Raw genomic sequence first — 23,934 nt, forward strand, 5'->3', positions numbered from 1 at the left:
GATGTTTGCATTTTTAAACTCACAGAAACATGGCATAGTTTTTCTCCATTACTCAAACTATAACTACTGTGACCTAAATGTTATATGATAACATTTTTTAAAACCCATAAAATTACTCAAACAAGGAAATCAGGTTGAAACAAGATCAAAAACAACTAGCTAAATAGCTTCCACAGGGTTAAGAAAAATATAGCAATATTATATGTATGTTGACAGAGAGAAACTACTCTTCTGTTTCTTTTTCTGCAATTCTCAATCAGGACACAAAAAGGTTAAGAGTCTTGGAAGGAGTCAGCCCTCTCATTCAATGTGGTCTCACCTCACAATGCCTCACCTGTCTTTTCATTGGTCTTTCATTTGCATGGGATTCCCCCAAACACCATCAAATAAAATGATTAATAATCAGAAATCAGAAAAATTCAATAGTGATTGATTTCACCTGACATAAAAGCCTAAACAAATTCACTAAGAATCTACAAAAATGCAGATGGCAGTATTATCATTGAAAATACAGCAATACATGTCAATACAAATTACTGAAGGAATAATTAAGTAAAATTTACTTTTAACAAATGAAATAGTAAATTGGGAAAATAATCTATGGCAGAAGTCTAAAGACAGATGCTAAAAAGTAACAACTGACTAAAATACAGATTTAAATAGAAATAAAAAAATTTAAATAGAAATAAAAAAACAAATAACCAAAGGAATAGACTCAGATACATAGCTCATTCAACTTGTATGAAAAGCCTAACCTGATATCTCAAAAGACATGCAAACTCAAACCTATTTAATCTTTTTAACACTGCTTTAATCTTCCTAGGCAAAAAAACAAACAACGATGTAAATAAAGCAAAGTACTCATATTAAACATCAATATCTATTCTCCCTACATATATATCTTCCACATTTCTAGGACTAGTTGCTCAAATGACAGAAGAAAAAGCAACTTACCTCCAGTTGTTTACTAGCTTCTTCATTTCTCAGAATCAGAGATAACTTAGTTCGAAGACTTCGAAAGTGCATATCAATCAGCATATTTGCCCTCTTTGTTGTTACATCACTGATAGACTACGATTAAAATCCATAAAGTCATTACTAAAATAAATGCACTGAATTAAAATAAACTAAAAATGGGAAAAGGTAAACCCACTTACCAAGATGACAAGTTGATAATTTTCAGAATCATATGTTACAGAAAAAGCTCCAACTGCCTTTTTGAAGTCCTTATGTGATGATTCTTTGGCACACCTAGTAATAAAAATACTACCTATTACACTGTTAACTTCTAGAGTTAACAACCACTGGTATACATTTAAACACATTAATATATAGATTTCTAATACCTGCTCAGAACAAAATATTAAGACTGAAGGCTGCAATTACATTCCTATTTAAAACTCAGTGTCTTGCTATTCACAGAAGTCCAAAATCCTGAGCTAAAAGTGACTTCAGAGGCCAATCAGACCAATCCACCCCTGAGTAACGATCCCCTCCATAATATCACCAAGCTTGGTCCTTTAGCCTTTACTTTAGGCCTCTAAATTGTCCTTTCTCCTCTAAGGTCACTTCGATCTCTTCCGGAAATATTTTCTATATTACCAATTTTTTTAATGTTTTTTCTTTTTGGAGGGTAATTGGGGTTAAGTGACTTGCCCAAAGTTACACAGCTAGTAAGTGTGTCAAGTGTCTGAGGTCGGATTTGAACTCAGGTCCTCCTGACTCCAGGGCCCCACCTAGCCGTCCCTATATTACCAATTTTTAAACAGGTTGTCTCCTACATTAGGATGTAATCTCCTTAGGGCAGGTGCTGTTTCTATTTTCCTTTTGTTTCCTCAGCAATCAGCACAGTATCTGGCACAAAGTGAATGTTTTAAAATACCTATTGATCTACCTCCCAGTTCAGCCTATTCCACTTCTGGAAAGCTCTCAACTGTCAACAAATTCTGTCTTCCACTCAACCAAAATTCTGCTTCTACACTCCCAGCCACTGCTCCTAGTTGGGAGGCCAAGCACTAGTCTTATCCTCTATATATGATAGCCCTTCAAACACTTGAAAATGGATAACAAGTCCACATCCATTTCTTCTCTTAGCCAGGCCAAGCATTCCCAGTTACTTCAGCTAATCTTGATTTGGCATGACCTTGAGGCCCTTCACAACCCAGCTGCCCTTCTCTAGACACTTCAGCTTATCAATGTCCTTAACACACAGATCCTCAGCATATTGCCTGAGCAAGGCAAAGTAGACTAAGAAGAATATTTAATCCTCAAAAGGAGTTTTCATTTGCCAAGGTAGTTTCTATGGGGTGGGAAGAGGAAGAGAAAAAAAACATACTTAATAAGAACTACCTACTTAGTTCCACTGCAACCAATCTAGTTCCTCTAAGTGGATGTAATGCAGCTACGTTAATCATGCAGCTAGATTGCCAGAATAACTGGTTTTGTTATAACCTTTGCTGTTTCATTACTATTGACAACAGTCATTTTTTGCATTAATGAGACCAAAATCAGGAGTCTATTCAGGATGAAGTAAGCAGGAAAGGAAAAAGAAATGTACTCGTTATTTCATATGATACAGGCAAAAAAAAAACCTGGTTCTCTGAATTTTCCCAGCAGTTGACTTTTTTTTTGGATAAAATTCAGATCCCTTTCCCTTAGGTGAAATTTTGAGTGACATTTGGATGCTCACCTCTCCGTTTTAAATCAGTTCAGAAATTCTTAATTTGGAGGTATCTGCTTGGTCTTAAGGTGGTTCTTTGCCAACAAACAGGCAGAAGCTTCATCCATCTGTGAAAGCTCTTATGATAAGGCAACAGATACTGAACCACAGCATGTGCAAATTGTTTTGCCTTAAGCTACTCTATAGGGGAAAAACCCCACTAGCATTAGGTAGTACCTTACATTTTCCTCGATTATGTTTCTTGATACCAGCAAACATAATTCTGTGACTGCCTTCCTTAAAAATCTTAGTCTTTTTGTTTAAACTCATGAAAGAAACAGAAAATTCACAATCTGACTTATTTCTTGTAGGGGGAGGGGGAATATGAAGAAAATAAAAGCAGGAAACACTACTTCCATGCACAAAGGCTATTTACAGCCCCTCATACAGTGACTTGCACAGAGCAGGTACTCAAATATATTTGCTCAATAAATCTTAGTTCAGAAAATTACATGTAAAAATTTTCTTCAACAGTAATTTGTTTCTAGGTTTTCAATTTCCCACTATGCTGAATGAGATATTCTCTAGCCAATATCAATTCAACCTTATCTAGTGAATGTCTCTCTACCCTATAATGCCACCACTGAGTACTAATTCTGAAATATGACAATTTTTGAAAGACACAGACTTTTAGTTCATTAGAGTAAGTGAACACATTTTCATTCCCTATTACCAGTCACATATTGTGTGATTAATTTTAAAAAACAAATTGTACTTTAATTCCAATCTCAAACTGACAAATTACTTTCCCATCCATTAAAATATTTCAAGATTTACTTATTTACAAGAATATCAAAAGTTATTGTACAAAATAACTGGTTATTTACTATTAAAATAGTAAAAAAAGGTTGACTTTGCAGGGGATCAGAGAATTAGTACCTCAAATGAATCTTAGAAATGTCAGTCCAATCTTCCCATAGAACTGGTAAGGAAAATGATTCAAAGAGGCTAGGCCACTTGTACTACGTTCCCCCTCTACAGTTTTCTTTAATTCTGTAGTGCTCAAGATCAATTTTAGTACTGCTAATAATTTATTCAAACAACAGGACTACAAAATAATACTTCAAATTTCAAATTCAGTAGCTTCAGATATTTGTGTGATAGAAGCAAGTAGTATATGGAAGAATAATACTTCCTTCTAGATGTCATCATAATCAAATTTGATGGCAAATCATTCAATTCAATTTCCCAATTTTCTGACATATTCCTAGCTGATATCAAATGAATTCATAAACCATATTTGTGATCTTTTTTGCAAAGAAGCTGAAAATTCTTGCTGAATCCCACTGAATTTAGAAACTGTTCCCTACTAAGTAATTTTATGTGTTTTTAATTATATATGCATGTATCTGTGTATATAAAATATACATAGCATGCATGCGTGTATGTATGTATGGCATTTTCAGGACTTGATAGCTCCACACTTACATTTGCCGTAAGTCCTCTGGCACTTCCAGTTTGATCTTATGGAAAGTGTCTTTTGTTGCAGGTTTGTTGGGATTCACAGATCTTAAACGCTCAATTGTGACAATTTCATTGTAAGTGGCATCACAGGCTGCATATTCTATTACATAAAACTGTAAAAAAAAAAAAAAAGTAACAACAATTATCCATCGTCACCATTTTAAAAATAGGAGACATTTGTTCATGCCTATACAAATCAAGATGAAAGCACTGAAAAGAAAGTCTTTTGAGTGGAAAAAAAATCATACTAAGTTTAAAAAATTTTAAAACAAATACTAAAAGCACCTAAATCAAAAATACATTGTGATCAGCTCTGTGAGAATCAAGAAAAAAATATACACCAAAGATGACATCAATTAACAACGGAAAAATGCATTTTGCCAACCTAAGGCCTCCCTACCTCGCCCTTGATCATGCGTACTTTAGCCAACCACCAGCAGCATGGCTCTTTTTCATTGGCCCTGGAGTAAACCTACACGTAAAGATAAACAGAAGACATTCTGATTAGTATCTCTTTGAAATATAAACAAAGACTTCAAAAATCAAAGAAAACATGAATAAGCACCCAATGTTTCAAATTTATTAGACTAACAGCCAACACTGTAGTATGCACAGTATAAATCTTAAATAAATATCCCTCTGATTAAATGCAAGCTCCCTCGAGGGAGGGATGGTCTTCTCTAATTATTTGTATCCTTCTAAGGTACTCAGTAATAGACTAAGAACTTCCTAGATGTTCAATAAACATTGATTAGCCACATAAAAATTTGTATATAATTGAGAATGTTTTTCTTGACATGTTAACACAAATATTTAAAAAATATAAACAGTAATCCACAATGCCTTATATTATTGAAACCCAAGTATTAGCATATACCTACACTAAGGCTAATGGCCAGAAGTACAGATATCCCAACAGCATGACCTGGCCACTGGCTGTCAATTACATATCCTTTGGATGCCACAGTTGTTCTTATAGATTAACACAATACTTTCAAATATTGTATTTTCTGAACCAGTCCCTCAGCAGGCCAATACCAACTAGGGCTAATGGCTCGGGTGAAAGTGAAGCCTTCTGGCTTTGGAAAGAGAAAAAAATATTCCAGATACATTCTAAACTCCAAGCGAAACATCTTGTAGGTAAGAGTTGGTAAAAATCAAAATTAGACTAGGAGGTATCGAGGCTACAGATTGACAAGCACTGGGAATAAAAAAATCCATCACTGTTAGAACACAAATTTATGGGCTACTGAGAATAAGTCAGCAGCAGCATTTTGCTATGGAATAGGAAGCAGACTGTCACATATACAAAATCACCAAAATTATCCACTTCCAACTCCCTTATCCTCCAAAATGCAGATACCAAGATGAAGTGACTTGCCTATGGTCACACTGTGAATGAGCAACAGAAAAAGGACTGTAACTCAAGTCACTGGACAACCAGTTCAGTTCTTTTTCCATCACAACACAACACCTTAAGTGATGTCTAAATCATGATATATTTTTAAGTTCTATGAGAATACACAGGAAATGGGCATTTTTTCAAGAGCCAAACCAAAGCATTAAAATCTTTTGATTATCCTCTGTGAATATACATTAGGTCACACATAATTAAAATCACTCCACACATCTAAAGCCCCAGGACCCCTGGCCTTCCCCCATCCATTCTACTAATCCTCCCCAAATGAAAAGGGTTTAAGGAGGTGGTAGGGTGGGCAGAACCACACCAGTAACATCACATATCTCTCCAAGCAGAGGTCAATAGAATACTTACTTGAAAATGGAGATAAATACCTAATACCAATTTCCCTCAAATTTGCAGATGGTTTCCAACTATATTCACTCAGTTAATATTTACTGAGGCCTAGTGACTATGGTTCAGGACCATGGGATGGGAAGCAATGAAGGTGACACAAAAATGAATAAGAAAGGATCCTCTCTCCCCCAAAGGGCTTCAAGAACCTCAGAATGCCAAAATTGGAAGAGACCTCATCTAGATAAGCCCACATCTGAAAAATCCCTTCTCCAGCATTCCTAGCAAGTGGTCATCCAGGCCTCTGTGACTTCACGTCTTCACCTCTGGTGAAAAACCAACTGACCATTCCCAGGGTAGCCATTTCACTTTCAGATAGCTCTAAGATTGCAAAGGTTTTTTTTTCTTTGACTCTGACATCAAGCTAACTTTGCCTCTTTATGATTTCCACCCACTATAAATCAAAAACATAAAGGTAGTCCCTCTTCCACATGGCATCCCTCCAAAAACTTGGAGAACAGCTATCCTCACATGGCCCAACTTTGAAACCCTTCACCATTCTGGTAACTCTCCTCTGGGGGCTCTCTAGGTTATGGCTGTCTATCTTAAAACGTGACACTCATAAACAGATTATTACATCCTTTGTGGATATGCTATTGAGCACTTTGGAAGCAAAGGGTATTTTCAAAATATGTAATAAAGTGAATGCCTCACGGCATTTCGTTTACACTTTTCTCTTGGCCCTGAAAAATCTGCCTTGCATTATGCCTTCATTCAGACATGATCTGACCAGGGCAGACTACAGCAGGACTGTCACCCCCATTGTCCTATATGTTGCGGTTCTCTTAAAGCAGGCTAAGATAGCACTATGGTTCTTACCTCTCATAAGCCACTGAAGTCACAGCCAGTGTAGTTTGGAGGGTGAAGGAAAGGACAAATATACTCTTAACTGTAATATAAGCTAGAATTTAAAGGCCAAGAGGAAAGCACCAAATAGATGGGAATTTCAAGGGGGAGATCAACCAACTGATAAGTATTTATTAAGTACCTAATTTGTGTTAGGCATTGTGAATACAATTATACAATCACAAATATAAGCAGTTGAGTAATTTATCGCATTTGATTTCTTCCCAAGAGTTCAAGGTACAAGAAACAAAGATTTCAGAGCACAGGTTGTGTCTTAGAAATATGGGGCTTTCTCAACACTGTATATGTCACATTTTTGTAAACGGAATAATTTCAAATGCACTAAGGGAGCTTACTATTTAAAGGAATCCTACAATAATTTATGATTAGTCCAGAATCTTTGTGGAAAATTAACATATCATTTTGTAGAACTGATATCCATATACCAAATTTACTTAAAGTGGTAACAGAAAGGTAAAATAAGCTATCATTTTAACAAAATGATAAATTTCATTACATACAAAAAAACCACAAGGGACCAAGGTAAGTTTGTTCAAGTGCTACCATTTCCCAGGGATGTCTGAGGAAACTTTCAAAGCTTAATGGTGTTTTGCAGCTTCAGAACTAGCTCGTGACTCAGGTCTTCTAAACCACATACCGCTAGAGGTTGAGGAAAGGAGAAAATAGAGCTACCTGTTTGCAGGCTCAGGGAGCCAAAAGTAACAAAAGATTGGGCATTCCTGACATCGTTCACACAGAAAATTTTAGAGATTGGTACTTTCAAAAAAAATGTCACTAAGAACTGGGAAAAAATACATGCCCATTAAAGCATACTGTTTAAAGAGAATTTAAAGAAAAGATATAAAAATTCAACAAGCCACAGATTTCAAATACCTTATACTCCTCTTATACTTAGGTGAGAGCAGGGAACTTACCTCAACCTCATCACTTTCATTGATATCTTTATTATAACCTGTAGGAGGTGGGAATCTCACATCATGGAATGGAATCTGTCTCTCTGGCTGCCAACTGCAAAAAAGAAAAAAACATCCATTCATTCAAATGTTTTTCTTGTTTAAATCAAGTAGTGAGTATTTCCCACTGTGCATGTAATTTTCTAATAAAAATAAGCAATATTTGGTTAAATGTAACCCTCCAATCTTTTTCTAGTATGAAAGAAAGCAAGTGTTTTAAAAATGATCAATTTTATGCTAGAAGGGCAGTAGAAAGACACTCCAATGAAGAAGGCATGCAGCACAGTAGCCTTTTAGTTCCAACTACAGTATTTTCCTAACCACAACAAAGCAGCATGGCAAATTATTTAAAATAATTTTTTCAATGATTTCATCCCCTCAAAGTTCTAAACTAAGGACAAAGCATGAATTTCCTCCAAAATTTGAATTAAGGAAGTTAGTAAATATCAGTATAAGTGTTAGTAATAGCAGACACACTTCTGACCTTCCAAAAGAACCTTAACCACATTCCAACAAGGACAGAAACAAGTGCTAAATGCCCTAACCAAGCAAACTGGGGCACAGTTGGCACATTAGCAACTCAAAACTCACTTTTCCCCCTTAATTTTTAGGTCCCACGAGGTCAAGCCTTGCCATGGATTCCTAGCTGCTGTTCAGTACAACGTTCTAGCATGCACTGTGCTGGTGAGGTCGTATCAGCCACAGAAATCCGATGAAGAGAGCCTATAGGAGTCAGGTAAGTGGCGTGTTTTTGTTTTTTGGTTTGTTTTTTTTTTTAAAACAATGAGTGATTTTGCAAAGTTTATAATTTTTTAATACCAAAAAGTATAAAGCATTAAAAAAAATAAATTTTGCAAAAACAACATACGGATTCTACTGGGAAAGCTGCCAGATCTAAGTTTGGGCGTTGATGCTAAGCAATGCTAGTATTTTTCCCCTTGAGTAGAGACATTATAATGAATTAGGGATCAGTGAGCCAACAATTAATTTGCAATAAAACCCCATTAATTCAGAACTTATCCAAACTTGGTCATGGTCATAGCTAAAGAAAAGCTTACCTTTACACCATCTATGAAGAAGTAACTATATGTGTTTGAAGGCTAGCCCACTAATTTCTGCAATTAGGATTAGCATCTATTCTGAATCAATGAGTTTTTATTGCAAGTTCAACATGCTAATACTTTGCATCTTTTCTAATTATGCTGCTTCCAAAAGGATAAAATACTGACTTTTAAAACTGATGAGCTTATGTGGATACAATTGCTATGAAATCTGCTAGGATGGAAGGTAAAGCTAAGACTGGCTAAAGAAAACATTACTAGACATCTAAAACTTCTTCAGGCTATCAAGATAAAAATATAACATAATAGAGCCTAAAAATCAAATTTATTTTTGTAAAACTAATTTTTATTGAAAAGGTATGTTAAAGATATGGAAGGAACCTACTAAATCATGACAGTAAGGTGGAGCCCTACACAAGCAATCACAACCATGGCATGGACCCCAATTTTAAGTATAAAAAATTGGTTGTCATTTCAAGTTACTAGGATGATCACTTGAAGACAGAAATACTACTCTCTGCAGACATAGTAGCTGCAGAAGATAATGAGCTTGATGACAAGCTAAAGATGGTATAATTTTAATAGTATGTAATGGGAAAAAGGGAAAAGAATTGCCTGCAATGATGACATTCACTAGGTAGACATTTTTGAATTCACAATAATAAATGAGTTTCTGCTTGGTATTTAATAATGATTATTCTGGAGTGAGTGACTTGAGAATAAGAGAAGAAAATTCAAGAGTAATCCATTTAAAAAACCAACAAAGGCCCCACATATGGCAAATACAAACTGGGTTTTGTTTAGTAGGGGGGACAAACAAGTAAGACCAATCTAAAAACATTACTCACCAAGGGATCTAAGACCCCTTTATGAAGGGTTAAAATGTAAATTTTCCATACCAATATTACTATAAAGAGAATAAGTTCCAAAGCTTTTCATACAAGCCACATTCAGCAGACCTGATGGAGACACCATTAGGCTATTGGACTATGCAACTTCTGATACGTACACCACTGAAGAGCAATCCAATTGCCTGCTGCAACTGTGGTACCCTCTTGCTACCCACACCTCCTTTCTCAAGTTCTCCTGAAGAAATGCCACAGGCCTGCCCTAAGCACCTAAGGATGATGCTTTTCCCTGCTTGTGGCACAATGAGCTAAAAGTGTGCCAACTCCTGGTCTGGCATAGGAAGTTTTCTAGGTGTAAGACAAGATTCAAGGCGCTATTTTATCACTCCATTTATGTAAACTATAACATATCCTCATTGTTCAAAGATTCAGTAGGTAACATTTCATAGTGAAATACTTTTCCTGAGATTTAAATATGCTAATGGCTGTCACAAAAACACAAAATCAAAGTTCGTTTTTTTCCCCCTCACCTTCTTAACTTCAACACTAGTAGCTTCAAACAATTCAAAGCTCATGAGACTACAGATGGGAGCTTTTCCCTGTCTAATAGCAGAAAGTAGTCATTAACATTTACTATGATGAAATTATCAGTCCAAGAATAAAACCACCTCATAGCTAAATCTAAACCTGTGAATTCACTGGCATAGGGAATAAACTCCTAATGAACTAAAAATAATAAATAAATAAACTACCTCTGCCAATGTAGATCCCCCAAATGCCCTGCAGCTTATGGAGAGCTTTCAGGCTCACAGGGACATTAAATAACTTGTCCAGGATCATAAAAACAGTATATATTCACAGGTCAAACCTGAACCTGGATATTCCTAACTCCAAGGCAAACTCTCTAGAGATCTACTAAGAGATGCTTCCATTCAAGGATTTATAAGACAACCAAACATTTGGTTTGGGGTTTAGGCTGACAAATTTTACAAGTGTTTAACTTTCTTCTCATTGTTTATTCTTTTCTTAACAATCACTCTGAAAATTCTCTTCTAGACAATGGAACAATGTCAATTTAATATGTTTCTTAGATATTTGATTTTTTAAAGTTCCCAGAATTTCTATAATCCCTTCCGCATGTATCTATTTAGTTCAAACCCCTTCATCTTATATTTGGAAAAAATCAATGAACAAGTATTTATTAAACATCTACTATGTGTCAGGAACTGGGCTAGGTGCTGGGGAATACAAATACAATTAAACAATCCTTGCTCACAAGAAACCTACATTCTTATGTGAGAGGCAACAAGTACATATACTACAAAGAGAATAAATTTTTAAAAATTAAATATATGGTAATTTGAAAGAGAAGGTATTAAAAACAAGAGTGGATCAGGAAAGGTATCACGTCGAAGGCAGGAAAGGCATCATGTAGGAGGAGCTTGAATGCATCCTGAAGGAAGAGAAGACTTCTATGAGGCTTATGTGAGGAGGGAATGAATTCCAGGCATGAGGAGCAACCATATAAAAAGGCACAGAGACCAGGAACAGAATGTGAGAAAATTGAGATCTAGACAGGTAAAATGATATGTTCAAGATCATACAGCCAATCAGAAGTAGGACTTGAACTTGAGATTTCCCCAAAAACCTTTCCTCTACCCAGCATGTCAGCAATCTCTGCCTCCCTATGTCGCTCTAAAACTACAAGTTCTAGACTAAGGTATCTAATAGGAAGCATGCTTGTTTTGTTGTACAGAAAATTAACATATAGCTCTGAAATATACACATCAATTCATCAGCAACCATTAATAAGTGTGCCTACTTTGTACCAGGCACTGAGCTAGGTGATAGGAATACAAAGACAAAAGTGAAACTGGGTCTATCCTCAAAGGGCTTACATTCTGCTGGGGGGAGGGAGGGCATACAACATACACATAGATAAATAAATATAGGATATTTACAAAGTGATGAAGGGGAGGGGGGGGTTGGCAAACAACTAAAAATTAGAGGAAATCAGGAAAAACCTCTAATCCTCCAAGTAATTAAGGGTTCTCAGAGGTAGAAGTGAGGTAGAACATTCTAGACATGGGAAACAGTCTGCTGAAGGCATGAAAGTGAGAGGTATGCAATCCTGGAAAGGAAAAAGTAAATAGGCCAATGTGAACAGAGAGTGTGATGGAGAGGCATATATAATCAAGTCTGAGATAATGCTCAAGCCAGATTACCAAGCGCTTTATATTTCAAAGAGAGCAGTTTATATTTTATCTTAGAGAAGTTTCTTAGGCAGGGGGATATACTGATTTTATGTGAAAAACAGAGGTATTAAAGGGTCAAATCATTCCAAGGGGCTGAATATTTCAATATGCTCATGCAACTTTTGGCCAATATCATAAATGGATATTCTTAAAAAGGCATACAAATTAGTTTTTGTTGCTGCTGTTTTTAAGAAACAAATACATTTGTAATATATGGAAAAATCAATTTTCTTTATTGTTGTAAGGCACAATACAAAAAAAAAAAACAGTTAAAGCAACACATTTAAAACTCAGTTCCTGGAATGTACAAAATCTAGTTTGGGAAATTGTTATTAAACCTGATTCCAATTATGATACTCCTAAAACTTAAAAATATATAAGAACTTTTGGAAATGTACTAAAAATACAATTCTATGATTTCAAAAGTTCAGCACTGAAGTATCATTCTACTTCTTTTTAATAAACTGCTAATTCTTAGCCAGGTCAAAAAACTCATGAAAACTTTTTCTGACTCATGTTGTATAATCCCATAGTGATATGCTTGGTAAATAACATCTTCTTTTAATTAAAAAAATTATTAACATAAGCAAATTTTTTTAAGCAGTCAAAAATTACTGTATGATCATTTAAAGAAAGTTTTACATAACCTTGGTCTTACATTAAATTACGCAAACTTTTAAAATTTTTATGAGTGATATTTCAAGCATAATCAGGATTTGACTCTTTAAAAACTTGACAATAAACCACATCTCTGAAGACTTACTTGTTTTCAAATGCAACCGTTATTGAATCTTCATGTACATCTTTTACAAATGCCTGTTTAAAAAAAAAGAAAAACACAATAATTAACTCAAAGTCCAATTAAGTTCTACTATGTTTCCTCATGATATAAAAATAACATTGGGTTGTAATGTAGTGGTGAAGGTAGCACTCAAACAACTTAAATTATGGATTTATGTAATTTTAACTTCGTCCCTACATTTATATATCGCACCGATTTTTATACTCTTTAAAATTATGTCAAGGAATATTTAAAACATTTTGGCTTCAAACTAAAATTTGTCAATTCTGAAAGCTGAAAACTTGTAAGACAAGAAATAATGAAAAGTAGTTGACTTCTTCTAGGCTCGTATGAATTTATATTAATAGTTTAGATCTGCTACAGCATATTTCATGTTCTTATCACTCAAACATGTAAGAAGTTGATCAAACATAGTTTTAAAATTCAAAAGACTAAAATGCATTGGGGCGGCCAGGTAGCACAGCAAGTAAGAGCACCGGCTCCAGTGTTGAGAAGACCTGGAGATCGAATCTCGGGCTCGGACACTTAGCACCCACCCCGAAACACCTGGCCGTGTAACCTTGAGCAAGTTACTTAACCCCAATTGCTTAGGGGCGGCCAGGTGGTTCAGCGAGTAAGAGCACCGGCTCCAGTGTTGGGACGACCTGGAGATCGAATGCCGGGCTCAGACACTCAGCACCACACCCAGAAATAACTGGCCGTGTAACCTTGAGCAAGTTACTTAACCCCGATTGCTTAAAAAAAAAAAAAAGACTAAAATGCATTTTGTGATTTTAATAAAGTATTTGCCTTAGTGATCACACAGTAAGTTATATTCTAATATAAGAAACTGGGTTTAATTTCCTAATCTCATTAGCCCTTTGGGGGGCGGGGGGGGGGGGGAAGTGTACTGTGATGGGTTTGGTTCAAAGTATATAAACCTAAAGAAGTAACTCTGCTAACTTTCAAAAATGATAATACAAACAAAAAACATAATAAATTATCACCACTATCACAGTGTTAATCACTATGCTGTCTATAATTTTGGTAAAATACAAAATTTAATTTCACTTCGGTCAGTTACTTAAAAGGAGAATTTACAAAGATGCCAGGAAGGGACAACATGGTAAAAAAATGGGTATGGACCCACACTTTACTCCATAACATAACAACACATGTCCTAGGTGGATCAACTATCTAAATATTTTAAAAGCAAGTTATAAAAGAAAAAAGAATTAGATGGAAACAGGAATATATTTGCTTTAACTATGGCATGGATGGATATTCTTATCACTCAAATAAAAAGAAATCATTATAGACAAAATTTTACTTAATAATAGAGATTAAATGATTTTGTACAACACAAAGTATTGTTTTTAAATTAAAAAGAATATCAAATAAAAGTCTGAAATATAGAATCTTAAATATGAATAAATTATAAAGTTCAATGCTGTAGGGTTGCAGGAACCAGGAACTCTAAAAGACATTGTTGGCAAGAGTTCATTTCTGACCAACAATTACCTAAGCAAGAGCTTTTCTTCACTCTTTTCCTGTCCTGGACTCTTTTGAAGCCTGGTGAAGCCTACAGAGACCCCCTCTCAGAAGAATGTTACACAAGATTACAAAGGAAGCCAATTCTACTGAAATCCATTCATGAAAATATTGTCAAAAACAAGTCACAAACCCCAGGTTAAGAATGAGTAGTTATGGACAACTTGAGAAGGAAAATGTACTTAACAGCAAACTAAAAAGATGCTTAAACTGCATTACAATCAGAGAAATGAAAGTATAACAACCTTCAGACACAACTTTTTATCCACCAAAATGAAAATTTAATCAGACAAGCATTTATTAAGTACCTACTAAGGACAAATGCACTTCTTAATAAGTCCTGAGTACATAAAGAAGAGAATGTGAGAGTTGAAGAGACCCTGATGGTAATCCCTAGGTACACAAAAAGGATCCCCACTGTAATAAACCCTAACAAGTGGTCATCTCAGCCTCTACTTCCTAAACTCAAACTGACCAAATTACACACACCCCTCAATAAACTCCAGGGGGTTCCCATGACCTCTAGGATTAAATACAAAATCTTTTGTTTGGCATTCAAAGCCCTTCATAACCTATCCCCACACACCCAGCCCTAGCTTTCTAGTCTTTTAACTACTCTCTATCAGTGCTCTTAGATCCAGGGACTCCAGCCTCCAGGATGTTCCAGGAATAAGATACTCTACCCTCTCCCAGCAGTTTCTCCCACTGCCTCTCATGCCTGGAATGCTTTCCCCTCCTCCTCTTCAACTACTAACCTTTTAGGCTTCCTTCAAGTCCTAACTAAAATTCCATCCTTTACAGAAGTCTTTTCAAATTTCTCCCCAAACCTCTTAATTCTAGAGCATTCATTCTGTTAATGATTTCCTATTTTACCTGGTATATAGCCTGTTAGTACATACTTGTTTGTTTATTGTCTCTCCCATTAGACTGTGAGCTCCTTAAGGGCAGGGACTGTCTTTTGTCCCTTTTTATTAGCACACTGCTGGCACATAGTAGGCACTTAATAAATATTTATAAACTGACTACATCGAGACCAACAACACAGGGAACCTACCACCTTCAGAAGCAGCCCATTCCACTTTTGAACATCTGTAATTATTAGGAAGTTCTTCCTAACATCAAACCAAACGTGCCTTTCTAACTTCCACCCCATTGCTCCTGTTTCTGAGGCCAGATAGAATCCCTCCCTTCTCTACAATACAGCCCTTCAAGTACTTGAAGGTTTCTACCAGGTTCCCTTGGAGTCTTCCTCTCCAAGATAAACAATCCAAATAAAATAGTCCCTACACTCAAGGAGTTTATATTTTGTGGAGATACAACATGTGCACAAGTAATAAATATTAAAATGTACATGTAGTTTGGGGGGAGAAGTTTAAACACTGTTGGGGAAATGCTACGGTATAGGTAGCAGCATTTGAACTAATCCCTGAAGAGCTAGGAATTCCAAGAAATTGAAATAAATAAAGAGCACATTCTAGGCATGAAGGGCAGCCTGTGCAACGGTCCTGACATAGGCAATGTATGGAATGCCATTTACAGGGAATAACAAGTAGGCCAGTTTGGCTGAAAGGGAATGTATATTCTGGGAGTAATGTAAAATTAAGTCTGGAAAGATAGACTGAAGCCAGATTGGGATGTGCTTTAAAAACCAAACAGAAATCTGCATTTTATCCTAGAAGAAATAGGGAGCCACCAAGTTTTTCTCAAGCAGAAAAATGGAGTGATCAGACCTGTGAACTGCTTGGGTGCCATTACCTACACTGGAACCTTAACTCAACATTGGTTAAGCTGCTTCTCCCACAAACTACATGGCACAGATTTTTATATTTCTTATCTGTGTGCATGTTGTATGTTCCTGACCTTATGAATATCAATTTGTGTGTGATGTGAAAAACCAACTGGAGAGAAGAAAGCCTGAAAGCAGGGAGGCTGATTAGAAAAAGATAGCAATGGGGGAAATAAGGACCTGAATCAGGCTTGTGGTCATCAGCGTGGAGATGTTATGAGGTAGAATGAACAAGGCTGGGAAATGGATTGGATTGGAAGTGAGGGGAAGGGGAGAATTCAGTATGACTAAGGTTGCAAACTAGGGGAACTAGACAGATTAACAATGAACAAGAATAAACCTAAATTAATTAATTTCCCAGCAAATACTTAAGATTATACTTCAGAACTTTGACAGGAACACTTATTAGCAAAGAGAATGAAATAAAAAAGCCAAAATTAGTTTTTAAAAAGAATAACTCTAAAAGAACTTGTAAAAATATTTTTTTAAGTTTGATTATAATTAAACTCTGGATTATTCAAAGTAGTGGAATGTGTCACAGATTACTGAAAACTATGTATAAAAAAGGGCAGAAGAAACTATGCAGTAGTACAGAATGGTCTTTAAATGACTATAAACATGATGTAGTCAAACTAAACATAAAGGAATGAATGAAAACTTAAAATGATATAGTAAGCCACTTTTTTTATTAAGATTATGCTCCTTCTTACTTGAAATACTTTTAGTTATTTTTTTACCTTCAAAGAATAACATGGGAAAAAGACAATCCAGTAACATGAATAAGGAAAACTGAATCATCCACCTCTGAATAAGAGAGTTGGCCATATAATGAGATTCAGAACATATTTGAATATCTGGAAATTATTCATTTGACAATTAAACTTACCTATCTTGACCCTTCTACTATTTCTCCCTAAAATGTTAAGTACTTATTCAATGAGGAGACACTTCTGTATCAAATAGAGAGCTTGATATTTACACAAGACCCATCACAGGTGCTGATAATAGATGATGGGCACTTACAGGTGTGTCAGGCTTCCACCATTAAGTTCAAATACTAGTTCAATGACCTACAATGAACTATTAATCACTTTTGAGCTGAGGTCAATGGAGAAGTGAAAAAGAGCATTGCTCCAGCTAAAATCCCTACAGGCTCCTTCACAACAATGCTAGACACCACTGGAGTAAAAATTTGCAAAGAAAAGAGTTCCTGGAAAGAAGCCTCCTTTCCATTACATTGTAATAGATATGATACAAGTGTGAACACTTAACAATCTAAAAGCAGAGCTCACTGCAGATGACTTCTGAGCTCATCATTTCTCTTGTTTGAATGAACAGACATTCTTCAAACGCATGTAAAAGTTGAGCATATACAAAAAGAACCTCCTTGCCTTCTGTGCAGAAGTGGAGGACTATGGTATGGAACACTGCAAATGTCACACTTTTTTGATGTGTAGGTTAGTTTTTCCATACTGTGTTTTTCCTTCTCTGTTTTTTGCTTTGTTTTAAAGGATGGCTTTCCAGGAGAGGAAGGGAGGGAGACATTAGGGAAATGTAACATGTAAGAACAACAAAAAAGCATCAATAAAAAAACTCTTTTAAAAAATAGAAACCATTTGTAATATATAGTCCGATTTAGGGGAATAGTAAGATAAGTCTTTCTATGACCCTCTTGGGGACTTGTGCAACATATACCTCAGTTCAAGATTGAGCGATGGAAACTTGGCACTGGAAGGGCAAATTCAACCCTGTACAGCTTAATTTTAACTCCACCTCCATGGATAGTCATGGGGAATTTAAAATTGCTTTAGCTAAAGAGAACAGATGGAAGATACCATGCACTTCTATTCACTCTGCACTCCTTTGCAGTATAACTTCATTTGCTTGAACAGCAAAAGCTTGCAATGGCTTCAAAGACCAATTGAGTACCTACTAGAAAAAGGCATATTGGTTTTCCATTTGCTAGGCATTCATATTACTCAGACTATCATGAAGAGGAAGACAACAGTAAAAACAACAATTTTTAAAGTAATGGGACATTTACAAACTGACCTCTCCTCAACCTAATTGTTAATATAGTTGGTTGAAGAAAGCATTTGATATCAAGATCTGGATTTAAATACTGCCTCACACATACACCTGTGAGCTGCGGGCCAGTCAGTGGCTTGAAAAATTCTCCAGCACTAAAAGGTCACAGAGAATTCGTCAATCTACATTAGTGGAAGGAATTGCCACACCATAAAATTCCCAAATGGATGAAATCATGGTCTGGGAAAATAATGATGATAACAACAACAACAATGGAGATAGAGAGTGGCTTTAACAAAGCAGGGAATGTGTCCTGTGTAGAATTATTTAGGGTGGCTATGAACTCCCCTCTGGTCACTCACTAGGTCTAACTTCTGCCAAGGTAGCCTTCTACCATAACCCAGTGCCAGCCAGCTCACTTCCTGAGCTAGTGACTTTTTATACTTGGTATGAAGCTTTTTAGTTGAAATATCATTCTATATTTAAAATCTAAAAATCTATCCAAGTAAACCTAGCATTTCTAAAGGCAGTATCAAAGGCTATGTATGATTCTTCAGAAAAAGAAATAGAAAGCTTTTCTCAAGTAGAGAAACTTCTTAAACAAGAGAAAAATCTCCAAAAAAACTGAACTTACAAGTCAATCAAGAGGAAAAAAAAGAATTTTCAAAAGGCACGTAGTATCTAATTAAAGGGCAGTAAAATAAAACAAAACTGTAGGTTAGCTCTGAACATTTTTTATCACTATTACAAATGAGGTTCAAATGATAATTAAATTTATACAAAGTTTATTCTTATACTCAAGTTAGCCTACAAACCTTAACATGAAATCATGTAACCACACTTAAAAAAAAAAACAGCTTGACAGAGTCAAAACCATTATCAACTATTATTACAAACAATACCGAAACAATGGCAATTTACTATGGAAAAAAATCCATCATTTATCAGTGTGATTTACTTATAATGAGTGACAATGACAATTCAGCAACAGAAGCCTACCACAGAGGACCCATCTATATATGGAAGCATTCTTTTAAAAATGAATTTGAGGGTGGGACAGGATGGAGGGAAATATAGTAAAAAAAAATGAATTTGAAATGGAGATCTAAAAATGACATCCTAGATGACAACAACAACAAAACTACAGAGACAGTAACAATGTGGAAGACAACATACCAAAATTTCTAGAACACAGCTAAAACAGTCCTCAGAGGACAAATTATATCCCTGAGAACATACATGGACAAAAGCGAAAAAGGGGACTAATGAACTAAATATGCAATAAAAAATTAGAAAGCCAACAAATAAACCCAAAATAAGTACATAAGAGGAAAACTCAAAAATTTGAGAAAAGGATAAATTGAAAAACAAAGACTACAAAACAGATAAAACCAAAAGCTGATTCTCTAAAGATTAACAAATTTTTAAACCTTTGGCCAAACGGATTAAAAACAGAGGTAGGGAAGTCAAACAAAAATTTAAAATGAACAAAGTGAAGCTTAAAGAAATTAAAAGAATCATAAGAACCTACAATACAGTTGTAGGTCAGCAGAATGAAAAACTTAAAAGAAAAATAGGGTTACCTACAAGAATATAAAATACGGGCGGCCAGGTGGCTCAGCAAGTAAAAGCACCGGCTCCAGTGTCGGGATGACCTGGATGAAATCTGGGCTCAGACACTCAGCACCACACGCAGAAATAACTGGCCATGTAAGTAACCTTGAGCAAGTTACTTAACCCCGATTGCTTTAAAAAAAAAAAAGAATATAAAATATTCAAGAGAACTTAAATTATCCTATTTCAGAAAAGGAAACTAAACTAATTATTAAAGAATGCCCAAGAGAGGGGAACTCCAGTCCAGATTTCTAGAATTCTATTTTCTCAAAATTGATAAAGCCCTCTATCAAATTCCTTTCCTGAGACAAATATTATTAAGTAAACCAGGGAAGGATAAGTTCAAGAAAAAGAACTACAGACCAATAGTATTAAATGAGCATCAATTCAAAAATTTCTAATAAAATCCCAACAAAATTATTCGCTATGATCAGGTGGAATTAATATCAAGGACACAAAGATAAACATTAAGAAAACAAGCAACATACTGAACCAGGTTAAGAAATTTTTTAAAATCCCCATATCTTTCCAAGATGACCTTTTATTCATATTCAATCTATATTCAAAGAAATTCAGAAAACTAATATTCAATTCATAAATCTTTTTTTTTTTTTTGGAGGGGGGAAGGCAGGGCAATTGAGGTTGTGACTTGCCCAGGGTCACATGGCTAGTTTTGTGTTAAGTGTCTGAGGCCGAATTTGAACTCAGGTCCTCCTGACTTCAGGGCCGGTGCTCTATTCATTGTACCACCTAGCCACCCCTCAATTCATAAATCTAAATGTAATTCTCCAGAGCAAAAAGAAGTTATAAGTATCACAGGAACTGCGCTAAGATTTTAATTTAAAAAAAAAAAAACAAAAAGAAAAACATACTAGACTAAGACATTCAATCAAGTTTTGTTTTCTTAACTCACTCACAGCCAATAAGACAGTATATGTCCTATACAGCAAATAGTGCTGATTGTCCCACCTTAGCATTATTAAAGGAAACCGTTTTACAAATCCAAAGTTTAAATACACTAAAAACAGGAACCAGCGGCAGCATGACACGGTAGATATAAGACAGCAGACAGCCTCAGAATCTGGGAAGACCTGGGTTCAAGTTTCATCTCTGACATATACTGACTGTGTGACCCTGAGCAACTAATTTCACCTCTCTGTCCCTCAGAAACTCCCTGAGACCATGAGGTACAGAAAGATGGTGAAGAATAGTGTATCCCTCCAGAGGGATGTTCCTCCTTATACCACTGAGATCAGAAGTAAATTTTTAAAAAGGACATAGGAACCTAAGGAATGATGGTAAAGAAGGAGAGGGGGAGAGCAGGCATGAGTGGAAAATGCTGAGGACTAGACTGGTTAAGTATAAAGATATTAGCACTAGGAATAAAATCTTGTTTCTAAGGGATAGTGCCAACAACAGGAAGATGGTCTGAAATGATGACAGCACTGTTAAACTTTTTTTTTAATCCTTAGCACCTAGCACAATGCCTGGTACATCAGTAGACATTTAATATTTACTGGCTGACCACACTGGATAGACAAACGTACAATAGCCATAACATGACAGAAAAGGGTTATGATTTATTCAAGTCCCAAAGTAAAGTGCAGTCATAATTATGTTCCCAACATGTCTGTTCACTTCTTGAAATGTCAAAACATTTTCAAATAACAGTAGTAATATTCAGTGTAATAAGTCAAACAGCTTCAGAAATTTGGGTGCATTTTAGGTACCACTAGTTAGCATCAAGAAATATTATTAGCCAATGTGCATGGCACATAGTAGGTGCTTTAAAAAATGTTTGTTGATAGTGGAAAGACAAGGGAAAAAATGAAAACTCTGCTTAAACAACATTCTCTACCTCAGAATTTATGTGGTAAATGCCCTTAAAGAATAGAATATGGTTCCAACACACCATGGCCAGTATATAAATACGTAAAAACTAACATGTAGGATGCATGACTATCCTAAGAAATGAAAATAAAAAGAAAATAGAGTGGGTAGGACGTGAAAGACTGCTTGGATTTTACAATGCCATCCATTTATGAGCTTGAGATAATCAATCAGTGATAGCATCTCCTCCCATATATCTTTAGTGACAGAAGCAAAAATAGCAATCCTTAAATATGCTCTAAAAATAATGTCAAATTAAATTTAGTTTACAGGAAAAGTCACTGAGATCAAAAAATTAATTGATTTTTTGTTAAAACTCTAAAATACAGCCTTTAAAGGCTCTCCTTCATCAAGATGTCTTTCATTTGTGTTAATATCATACAAGATTCCCCAATAAATATTTATAATTATATAACTGTTAATTCTATCAACTTTAAACTAAGAATAAAACACATACATGCATGCTTGCAAAAGGTGTTTGTCGATGTCACAAAAAATAGTTTACCAAGGTCAAATCAGAAGAGGGATTCTCTATAAACTGTAAAGCCCAGGTTTCTCTTCATCAATATCAAGCCCTGATACACTGCGGTGACTCCTTAAAGAGATGTACAATATATACAAAATGCATTGACCTACCAATCCACATAGGAAAAACAAAATGTCTCAAAGAACCTATCATTCAGATAATGACATACAGTTGGATGGCAGGTCAATCAAGTGAGTACATATTTTAGGTAGATGCTGCAAAGGGACAATAGGCTGGGTCCAAAAATAAACAAGAGGAAAAGAACTATAGATGAATTCCATTAGAGAAATCACAGTCATTTTAATGATTCTAGGCTGTTAAGCAAAGCAAATGCCCATCCTTTCCACACAAATGCTCCATCGGCAATGGGTGCATCTTTAGGGACACCATAATTCCTGAGTTCATGTTTTGACTCACTCAAAGGGCAATAAAAAGGTACATGGTGAGCTCCCAAAGAGGAGTCAAACACATGACCAACAAGCAGGCTGCAATCTCCTCAGTTTAGCCTGCCCTAGATTAAAAAGTAATCAGAAAATATTTAATAAAAATAAACAATAGAGAATACATAACATTAACATGTGGTATTCTAAGTCAACATGTAGCTGCATGGATTCTTCTGTATGCCACTGCTGTAGGACATCTCCAGTGAGAGTGCATATAGGATACCACCAAGGAAACATATGACTAGAAAAAGAGGGTATCTGATAACTAGTATAGACAGTCTGAGTGTTCCACGGGCACCCTTTAAATGTAAGAATACTTAGAGCAGGGGTTCTTTACTCTCTTACAGTCTTGGATAACCCCAGCCCCCATCCCTGCCCTCATCATCCTTAACAGTCTCTGATAAAGTCTAGGGACCCCTTCTCAGAATATTTTTTTACTCACAAAATAAACAACATAGACTACAAAGGAAGACAATTATGTTGAAATACAATTATCAAAAATATTTTTAAACGAGTTCATAGACCCCAGGTTAAGAACCGCTGAAGAAAAGGATAGTTACACAAAAGGTAGTTCTAATATGGAAAAACAGGGACAAAAAGACTTCAATAGGTGATGATCTGTACTAATTGAGCGGAAAGCCAGCAATTATGAGAGCACAAGTATATCAAAGTATTAAACTCACGCAATTAAGGCTAAACTCTTTTTATCTTATATAATGTGGGCTATCCCAGTAGAGCCGAATAAAGAACATTTGAGATCATATACAATTTTTAAGTAAACATCTCTTTAGCAATTTCCTTTTCTATGTATTTAAGTTTGTAAGTGTAATTATGCTTTGCAGTCACATTTTCCCCCAGGAAAACGAATCTCTAATAATAATTGTTAATAGAAGAGGATTTGATCGATTATACAAAAGTAACCTAATAAACAATACACACCAATAGATTGCCTTCTATTTAAAAAAAGGTTGATATTATAGTTATTTTAATGATGCTATGTCAATAAGATAAGAATTCACCTGTAAAACCTTTTCATTTATTTACAAGGATATATTAATACTACCAACATTGGAAAGAAAAAGCTAAGGAACTAAGTCTTTGTAGCTAGAGAAAACATCAAAATCTAGCTCGGAAAGACAAAGAAAACTAGGTTAGTAGCATCAGATGAGTTCAGAATGTATTTTGCATATTAATTTTAAAATAGCACACTAAATTGTGTCACCAAATCCTAAACTATACTCTAAAAAGTAAACCCACTGGAGATCAGTGGTCATCAATTAAATATAATTAGGAGAATTGGACTTTTTTTTTGGTAGAGAATTTTACCATCTTTTT

General features: G+C 35.4%; 1 protein-coding gene across 17 annotated transcripts in view; it reads right to left on the reverse strand.

Annotated features, from left to right (window-relative positions):
- The window catches only part of FMR1 (fragile X messenger ribonucleoprotein 1), a 65,700-nt gene that overhangs the window by 29,869 nt on the left and 11,897 nt on the right, over positions 1–23,934 (reverse strand). For 16 of the 17 annotated variants that reach the window (XR_011163596.1, XM_069064258.1, XM_069064256.1 and 13 more), the window contains exons 2-7: positions 12,744–12,796; positions 7,778–7,871; positions 4,584–4,655; positions 4,148–4,296; positions 1,158–1,251; positions 955–1,071 (exon numbers count right to left, since the gene is read on the reverse strand). Coding sequence is in view for 16 of the 17 variants with exons in the window: in XM_069064258.1 (XP_068920359.1) it covers positions 955–1,071; positions 1,158–1,251; positions 4,148–4,296; positions 4,584–4,655; positions 7,778–7,871; positions 12,744–12,796 (579 nt within the window). In the remaining variant the exon portion in view is untranslated. Of the gene's footprint in view, positions 1–954; positions 1,072–1,157; positions 1,252–4,147; positions 4,297–4,583; positions 4,656–7,777; positions 7,872–8,407; positions 8,540–12,743; positions 12,797–23,934 lie in introns of those variants that run through there. The other variant, XM_069064259.1, reaches the window with a different exon arrangement.

The sequence above is a fragment of the Petaurus breviceps genome, unplaced genomic scaffold (genome assembly GCF_028583685.1).
Source record: "Petaurus breviceps papuanus isolate PSGF00001 unplaced genomic scaffold, PetGlider_PUasm1.0 90626, whole genome shotgun sequence".
NCBI classification, from domain to species: Eukaryota; Metazoa; Chordata; class Mammalia; order Diprotodontia; family Petauridae; genus Petaurus; species Petaurus breviceps.